Source organism: Meles meles, chromosome 1, assembly GCF_922984935.1.
Source record: "Meles meles chromosome 1, mMelMel3.1 paternal haplotype, whole genome shotgun sequence".
NCBI lineage: Eukaryota > Metazoa > Chordata > Mammalia > Carnivora > Mustelidae > Meles > Meles meles.
This window is the reverse complement of record NC_060066.1, coordinates 183,171,134-183,180,531: the sequence shown is the minus strand read 5'-3', so window position 1 is coordinate 183,180,531 and position 9,398 is coordinate 183,171,134. Positions and strand designations below refer to the sequence as shown.

General features: G+C 51.6%; 1 protein-coding gene across 4 annotated transcripts; it reads right to left on the bottom strand.

Moving 5' to 3' along the window:
• Nucleotides 1–1,635: 1,635 nt before the first annotated feature.
• On the bottom strand, nucleotides 1,636–5,463 carry C1H1orf210 (chromosome 1 C1orf210 homolog). Of its 4 annotated transcripts, none has more exons than XM_045987670.1 (4): nucleotides 5,109–5,463; nucleotides 3,930–4,003; nucleotides 2,915–3,031; nucleotides 1,636–2,785 (listed from the first exon to the last, which is right to left on the bottom strand). In XM_045987670.1, exons 3-4 carry the CDS (start codon nucleotides 2,931–2,933, stop codon nucleotides 2,466–2,468), a joined length of 339 nt encoding a protein of 112 aa, XP_045843626.1. In that variant the 5' UTR covers nucleotides 2,934–3,031; nucleotides 3,930–4,003; nucleotides 5,109–5,463; the 3' UTR covers nucleotides 1,636–2,465. The 4 variants fall into 4 exon arrangements, with proteins under 4 accessions (XP_045843626.1, XP_045843709.1, XP_045843542.1 ...); XM_045987753.1 differs by having other exon boundaries at nucleotides 3,973–4,003; XM_045987586.1 differs by lacking the exon at nucleotides 3,930–4,003.
• Nucleotides 5,464–9,398: the final 3,935 nt, after the last annotated feature.

Here is a 9,398-nt window from a genome sequence, read left to right as displayed (position 1 = left end):
CCATTGCTTGTGACCAAAAGAAGCTTAACTTGCTCCCTTCTTCGATCCTTGCTGGGATTATTTGGTTTTCTGGTGTTGAGTTGTGTAAGTGCTTTATACATTTTGGATATGGATCCTTTATCCGATATGTCATTTGCAAGTCTCCCACTCAGCAAGTTGTCTTTTAGTTTTACAGAAGACGCGAACGGACGTTTCTCCAAAGAAGACATCCAGATGGCCAACAGACACATGAAAAGATGCTCAACGTCATTCGGCATCAGGGAAATGCAAATCAAAGCCACAACAAGCTATCCCCTCACACCGGTCAGAACAGCTAAAATAAGAGGATATGGAGGATGGGAGAAAGGGAAACCCTCATGCACCGTTGGTGGGAGTGCAAATTGGTGCAGCCATTCTGGAAAACAGTATGGAGGTTCTGGAAAAATCTTAAAAAAGAAAAAGCCTACGACCCAGGATTCACACTACTAGGTATATATGCACCCCTATGTTTATTGCAGCGTTATTTACAACAGCTGAATTATGGAAGCAGCCCCAGTGTCCATCAACAGATGAATGGATAAGGAAGAAGTGGTACATCACACATACATACACATACACACACACAGGAATATTATTCAGCTCTAAAAAAGAATAAAATCTTGCCATTTGCAATGACAAGGATAGATCTAGAGAGTATAATGCTAAGCAAAATAAGTCAGAGAAAGACAAACAGCATAGGATTTCACTCATACATGGAATTTAAGAAACAAATGAACAAACAGGAAAAAAAGAGAAACCAGGAAATAACTCTTAACTACAGAGAGCAAACTGATAGTTACGGGGGCGGGGGGGCGGTGGAGGGCAAGGGGATAGGGGAGCTATGGGATAGGGATTAAGAGTACACTTGTCATGATGAGCACCAAGTAACATATGGAATTGTTGAATCTCTCTCTCTCTCTCTCTCTCACACACACACACACACACACACACACACACACAACTGCCTCTCTTGCCCCAATCTTCCCACCAGCAAGGATGAACTTGCCTTCCTCCTCTTGATCAACTCTTGATAATGTCTCCCACATTTGACTCCCTCCCTCACCTTTCATCTCCTCACTCCTCAGCCTGCAGTCGTGAAACAAACTTGACAATTATTTATTTAGCTTCTGCCGTGCACAAGAATGAGGACACAGAATAAGGCACGGCCTGTGGCTTCAGAGAGTTCAGTCTAGCCATGAGGACAGGCACAGTAAGGGGGACATACAAACTCTAACACAGATTACAATCTACTGTGGCCACAGATGGGCAGAGGGACTCACAGGATGCAGTGAGAGGGAGGGCTCACGAGAGGCCTCTTGGAGGAGGGGATATGCGGGCAGTGTCTTCAGCTACAAGTGACAAGGAACACTTTTTTTTTCTTTTTAAGATTTTACCTTTTTGAGAGAGAGAAAGCAAGAGAGACAGAGGAAGAGGGAGAAACAGACTTGCTGCTGACTGAGCAGAGAGCCCAATGTGTGGCTCAATCCCAGGACCCTGAGATCATGACCTGAACCGAAAGCAGACGCTTAACCAACTGAGCCACCCAGGTGCCCCGACGAGGAACACTTTACCCACAAGTCCCAATTCGGAAAATAAAAATCAGTGACTCTTTTTTACTTTCATTTAAAATGAAAATCAATTTATTACTACCTGTGAAAAATGTCATGTAACCATGTAGATTACTCACTTCATTGAAAAAAATTCAGCAGGAAACTTGGCACACTGGTTTTCACCCGCTGAACTGTTACCATTCCAGCACACCAGAAATGCTGGCAGGTAGCCGGGCCAGAGGGGCTCTATTGGCCAGGGACTTTCATCACTGTCATAGAGGATTTCTTTTTAATATTTATTTATTTGAGAGAGAGAGGGAGAGAGAGCACAGGCGCACTGTGAAAGCAGGGGGGAGGGACAGACGGAGAAAGAGAATCCTCAACAGGGAGCCCAATGCAGGGCTCAATCCCAGGACCCTGAGATCGTGACCTGAGCCACAATCAAGAGGCAGCCACAAGTGAGTCCCCCTCCGGGTGCCCTCTGTCATAGAGGATTTGAGAGAACGGAAGGGCAGTGTAGGCCCGGGAGAGCATGTGAGGAAAAAGCGCATGGAAAAACACCATGTGGGAGAACAGAAATAACAAATAATTCGTTTAGCAGGGAGTGAAGTTGGGAGAGGCAAGAAAGGGAATCAAGAGGTGGAAAGAGGCCTTATTGCCCAGGCCAGGCCCTTGCGGCTGTCCTGGGAACGGCAGGGAGCCACTGAGGGTTACAGCGCAAGAGGTTTGTCGCTTCAGTAGCCAGCGTCAGGGAAAGAAGGGTTGCTGCACCCCTGGTTCACCCTGGAGCCCTAGATACCTCTGTCCCTGAGCCTCACGGTCCCCCTGTAGTCTCCAGTATCCTTACATTGTCAGGTATGGGCACGCGGTTGGGGTGGGGTGTCCAGAGATCAGGGCTCAGAAGGAAAAGTTGTCCCTGCTACCCTCGGTCCCCAGCCCGCCAACCCCGGGCTGAATGTAATTGTCCTCGATGAAGCCATCATCATCCTCTTCAGCCACCTCCGGGCAGATCCCCTTCCCTGTCCTGGGCAGCGGGCGGTGCTGGTAGCTGGCACGGTATTTGCGGCAGACGTGGCATTTGGCAGCAAGTGCGATGAGGAGAGAGAGGACCACAGCCCCCAGCACAACCCCTACCAGCACGGGCCATGCCCGGGCCCCAGTGCCCACTCCAGGGGACATGGACGATGCTGTTGGGAGCTCTGAGGGCTCCACAGTGGCTGCAGAGGAAGGGACAGCATTATGGATGGGGACCCCAGATGGGTTCCCTGGGGAAACCGAAAGGTGTGGGGACGGGGCCCTACCCCCAACCTCTCCCCACTTCCCTGGCCTCCTTCCCACTCACTCACTTTGGTTTGTCTCATGCATGGAGGGGCCTGAAGACACCGGTGAGCCTCGGCTTCTGCCAGAAAAGCTTGAGCTCCAAGGAAACCCCCAGATGCCAGGCAGCCCCGGATGCCAGAGTCCTAGAACATACACACACAAGTGGGTGTCCGGGGAGCGCAGGTGCACGCTCTCAGGCAGACGCACGGCCACGTGAGGGCACTGCACCATCTCTGGACGCTGGACAGTTGGCCACAACCAGCTGTGCACAGAAGAGAAATGAGCTGCACACCTGGAAATTGGCTATCTGTAAGGGAATGCTGCGGGGTCCGGCTCTGCAAGCCCCAGAAAAAATCAATGCGGGAACTTACTCAACGTTACATCTGATTCAAGCTCCGGACAATGTGCTCACAGACCCCTGTAATGTGGGTATAAACAGGATCACCTCTCTGTAGATGAGGAGTCTGAGGCCCAGAAGGGTGAACTAACTCAGCCAAACTCCCAGGACTTGAACCCAGGTCTCTGAAACCAGGGCCCCCAGAGTCCAGTCTGCTATACTGCTTGGTAGGCTGAGGATGGGAAGGGGAGGGCAGAGGCGGTTCTGGCTCCCAGGGGTCGGACAACAACAATTGCTTAGAGCTGATGAACCAAAGTAGAGACCACATGTGGAGGAGAGTGCCAGTCCCTGCCCAGGCAGGGGACCCCACTCCTCCTCAGTCAGGAGCTCCTGGTACCCAACCTTGACCCTCAGCTCTTCAGACACATCCCTCGTCCATTGACCTCCATCTGCCCCCAAGGGAGGCAGTATTCAGGGAGTAGCCAAATGCAGATCACCTGGATCAGGAAATGATCCGGATAAGAACCACTAGGGCTAGGGAGGAGCAAGAGGAGGAGCACCTGAATTAAGGGAGGATCTGGAGGAAGACCACCTAGGCTTGGGAACACCAGCAGGAGGAGCACCTGAGTCAGAGGAATGTCTGGGGGAGCAACACCTGAATCTGAGGAGTATCTAGAGGAAGAGCACCTAGGTTGGGGAAGTACCTGTCAGAGGAACAGCTAGGGCTGCAGATTATCAGAGGAGTACCTGGGGAGGAGTATCCAGGCTAGGAAAGCACCTAGGAGAGAAGCGTCTAGTTTAGGGGAGTACCTCCCTTGTTATTTAATATTGGTATCTTCCTGAAACCCTCCCTCCTCTCCTCCAACCTGTCACCAAGCCGCATCAGTTCTTCCTGGAACTAAGTATCTCTGGCATGGCTCCGCCCCTCCCCTGCACCCCACTGCCACTGCCCCAGTCCAAGCCACCTTCATCTACAGGACCTCCTAATCCATCTTGCCCCACCTCCAGTCCGTTCCCCAGAGGCATGGGCCTTAAAGCCCAAATCTGACCCCATCACTCCCCAACTCTTAAACATCCTTCTAGCGTTCCCCAGGCCCTCAGGGCTGCATGTAGATTCTCAGCCTGTTCTTCCAGGCCCCAGAATCCAGCACAGGGCCCTCGGGCCAAACTAGCCCTCTTGTCCACAGTTCCCTCCCCCACGCTACACACACACACACACACACACACACACACACACACACCCCCAGCTCACCTCCCTCTTGTTGCCCAGCCATCCCATCCCTCCAGGCCAAATCAGACCACACCCTCCTGTGAGGCTGTTCCAGGACCCCCTTGGAGGACCCCTTCCCTGGCCTACGCAGTCAACTACCCAACAGAAGTGGCCGGTTACTAAATGGGCAGCTGCCTGGGGCCGAGGACCAGTCTGGTTCATGGGTGGGCTAGCGCTGGTGCTCAGCTAGCAGAGAGCTGATGCTCTGCTGCTCAGGGCGCGTAGGAGAGGAGGAAGGGGGAGTTGGAGAGTGAAGTGGGGCGTCAGAAAGGAGGGCTCAATCACTCATTCACTCACTGGGTGCCCGATCCTCAGGAAACTGGATTTTAAATGGAAATGAATTGTATTCAAATGGACGTCTCTAAAATTTCACTCCTACTCTTTTCCTGCCTGCCCTGCCCCTGTGAATCCTTCTCAAGGACACCCCCCCCCCCGCAGGCTGTCACCCTACCCCCACTGGTCACATCTCTTCTCTCCACAAACACAGTCTCTGATCTCACAGATGTACACACTCCACCCTGATTAGGGGCTTCTTTTAAAACTCCCAGGAGCCCTCAGAGATCTGTGGGATCCCCCTCCGAGGCCCCCCAAAGTCTTCCCCTCTGCTCCCCACCTGTAGGAACTGTGGAGTCCAAGGAGGAAGCTTCCGGCTGGGGCGGGCAGAACGCAGACAGGTGGGTGGGCCCGAGCTGCCACCTGACTCACCTGGGGACGCGGCCGGCAGGCGGGGCCTAATCCTCAGGTGAGGGCGGAGGGCCAGGCTGCAGGCGAAGCCTCCACTCTGGAGGTTTAATTAATCTTCTGGTTCAGCTTTTGCAGGGAACCTTCTGGCGCAGGCCCTACCCCCACCCCCAGCGCCTGGTGAGAAGTCAGGGGAGGAGGCGGCGTGTGCCTGGGATCCAGAGAGGGCGTCCAACAGGCTCTAGAAGGAGCGGGCAGGCATCTCAGCAGAGCGACTACTCAGGTCGACGGCCCCATAAGCTAGTGTGTTTCCCATGACCCGTACAAAGTCCAGAGTTGAAGGGGGAGTTTTGCAGGCCCGGGGAGGCGGTGGGACGGAACTGGAGGGGGGGAGGAGGGAGTTCTTCCCCGGCAAACCCACAGGCACCAAGGACACTCAGAATGGCCTGCAAAAGTGTTTGTGAGCCTATGCTGGGGGGCTGGGGGTAAGGGGTGGGGAATGTTGAGGTCAATGGAAAATGTACCTGTGCCCTTGGGGTTTACTTGTGTGCCTTGGTGTCGACCAGGATAGAGGCTTCTAGCCCTATCATCTGGATCTGGATCTCGAGGATCCTGGGAGCCCACAGAGCCAGCTCTGAACCTTTCCCTCTTGTCTTCCTCCTCATCCCAGACCTAGTGCCTTCTTGTCCTTTAAGACCTAGCTCGGAGTCACCTTCCCTGAGCATTAGGTCCTGGCAGACTAGTCCCGCCTTCTGCCCCCGCAAGCCCCACTTTCTTGCCCAGAGCACCCTCCATGCCGCCTCCCACCTTCCCAGGAGCTTTCCTGATGCTCCCCCCTCACACACACACACACAACCCATCCCCCACACCCCCCCCCTCCTGACAGCAGGGTTCCTGGCTCCTGTCACTGGGCAGATTCTCAATAAATATTGAAAGGAGGAAGAGTATGAACTAAGAAGTCACAGGGAACCACAGGGCACAGCCAGAACAAGGGCTGCCCCTAGGGTGTGTCAGTGGGACCCCTGGACAACCAACTGGAGATCAGTTCCTGCAGGACCTTGAATATCTTAGCTTGGAGTTGAACTCCTGCTGCCAGTGGCCCATTCTAGAACTCTCCTGCCTGGTCCGTCACCTACCTGGGCACACTGCGCCAGCCATACCAGACTGTTCTCTATTCCTCCGACCCACATGGTCTTCCCTCCTGGGCTTTGCTTTGGCTCTTTCTGGGATCCCAACCCTGCCCTCCAGCCCCTCCCCCAACACATCATCTCTCACCTGGCTGATTATTCCTTTTTTTTTTTCTTAAGATTTTATTTATTTATTTGACAGAGATCACAAGTAGGCAGAAAGGCAGGCAGAGAGAGAAAGGGGGAAGCAGGCTCCGTGCTGAGCAGAGGGCTCCATGCAGAACTCAATGCCAGGACCCTGAGATCATGACCTGAGCCACCCAGGCGCCCCCTGGCTGATTATTCTTGCCAGACCAACTCATCGCTCAGGCCCCAGTTCCAGTGCCTCTTTATCTAAAGGAGCCTTCCCTGACATGCCCTTGTCTGGGTCCCTCCCCCCCTCCTCTGTGCCCCACAGACACTGGCCTTCTCCCAGCTAGCCCTGACTGCACAGCATTGTGATTTCCTCTTCATCTGGCACAGTCCTCTATGAGCCAGTAAACTCTGGGAGAAGGGTCTGTGTCTGTCTTATTCCTCACCACATCCCCAGTATCTAAAATGGCAGTAATAGATGCTTCTGAAATAAATGAATGAGAGGAAAGTGAATAGTATCCCAGATGGGGCAGTAAGGAACCAAGGAAGGTCTGGGATCTTGCCCTTGAATCAAGGGCATCATCATAGGATTCAAAAGGGCCTGAATCATAGCATTCAAAAGCTATTCAGTGAACACCTACCAGTCCCCACGTGGAACCTACCGTTCCCAGGCACTGTGCTGGTTCTTTTTTTAATTGAGGTATTCATATAGCATAACTCATGATTCACGTAAGAAATTCACCATTTTAGCCATTTTTCAGGGCACAGTTCAGTGGCATTTAACACATTCGGAACGTTGTACAAGCATCCCTCTGTCTAGTCTAAAACACTTACTTGCATCACACCAGAAGAGTACACCAACCCATTAAGTAGTCACTCCCCATTTCCTCATCCCTCCAGCCTCCAGCAACCACTAATCTGCTTTTTGTCTCTGTGGATTTGCGTATTCTGGGTATTTTATACAAATCTAATCATATTTGGGCCAGATTTCTTATGAACAATTTCATGTAAACTTAATAACTATACTATGAAATAGATGTTAGTTTTCCCTTTAAGAGATGATGAAAATAAGACCCTGAGAAGGTAATTTGCATGAAGTTCCACAGAAGAAAACAAGTAAAGTCTGCACATCCATCAGTAATTTATTCAATGAATATTTATTTTTTATTTTTTTTTTTTAAGATTTTATTTATTTACTTGACAGAGAGAGAAAACACAAGCAGGGGGAGTGGCAGGCAGAGGGAGAGAGGGAGAAGCAGGCTCCCTGCAGAGCAGGGGAAGCCTGATATGGGACTCGATCCCAGGATTCTGGAATCATGACCTGAGCTTAAGACTCACTTAAACTGAGCCACCCAGGCACCTTCAATAAATATTTATTGAATGCCCATCACAGAGCCACTACCATCCCATATAACACAAATTGCAGAACAGCAGAAGGCAACCTGCTGGTTGGCCCCAGTGCATGGAAAGCAGAGAACAGGCTGAATGTCAGCACCTGCTCCTCAGCCAGGAACTCTGATGCAGTGAACAACCCTTACAACCTTCCATGGCAACCATGGCATGCCCTGGCAACCATGTGATAAGCCCAGTGCTAGCACTGGGGACAGAGTTCCCACCACCATACAGCTTTCCTTCTGGTTAGGAAGGCAGACAATACACAAGTCAAGAAATAGATAAGATTAGTTCAGATACTGAGTGCTATGAAAAGGAAAATAGCTTCATGTGATAGAGACTTGTAGAGGTGGTTGTTACTCTATATCAGATAGTCAAAAAAAAGACGGGACTCACGGAAGAAGGAATGTTTGAGTTGACATCTGACTAAGAGTAGGATAGCAATCACTCCAGTATCTGGGGGAAGAACATTCCAGAAAGAGGGAACAGCCAGAACAAAGACCAACAGGTGGGAACATTTTGGCTCATCCAAGCAACAGAAAAGAGGCTAGCTGGAGGGAGCACAGTGGGGAGGATGTGGGGCCTTATCCTTCCCTCCGTCAGTGAGAGGGGCTGATCTTCTTTCCCTCTGTGTGAAGGATGGACTAGAGGAGGCCAAGGCAGAAGCCGGGAAACCAGTTGGGAGGCCGTGGCTATCATCCATGAGAGAAGGAATGTGGCATCAGAGTAGTCAGGTGGAAATGGGAAGAAGTGCTCAGACTCTAGATATATTCTGAAGGTAAAGCCAATGTGATTTTCTGACAGGGTGTGGGGTTTGAGGAAACAAAAAAAGGAACCAAGAATCACTCCAGAGTTTTGAGTGAGCAGCTAGTGGCATGGAGTCGTCAATTACTGAAATGCGAAGACTCTGAAAGGGGAAGAGCTGGCAGGGCAGTCAGGACCTCAGTTGTGGACACGTTGGCCGTGAGATGCCTGTGAGACATCCAGGTAGCATCCTAAGTACGCAGTACCAGGAACTAGCCTGAATGCAGCAGGAAGGGAAGAGTTAGACAGATAAGTTTGAGAACCAGCACAATGTGGACAATTTTTAAAACCAGCCATCTAGATGAGATGCCCCAAAGGAAACGTGGAAAGAGAGGAGGGCCAAGACTTCGAGCTTGCCAGGAGCAGAGGCTGGGGAGAGGAGGAGAAGCAGGAAAGGAGGCTAGGACCGGCCAGCATGGTAGGAGGCCGACACAGGTGTCCCGGAGGCCAGAGAAGCAAGCGTTCCAAGAGCGAGGGCTCAGTTAGCTACGGCCGATGCTGATAGTAGATCAGCCCAGCTACGGACTGAGAATTGACTTTGAAATTGGCCATATGGAGGTCACTGGCAGCCTTGACAAAAGCAGTTCCACAGTGTGGTGGGGACAAATGCCCAACGGGGCATGGCGTATGATGCATGAGCCATGCACGAACTGGGAGCAGAGGAAGTGAAGGCAATTCTGCCAAGGGATTTTGCTGTAAAACAGCAGAGAAGTGGGGCAGACTCTAGAGAAAGGTGTGGGACCCAGGGAGGATTTTTTTTTTTTTTT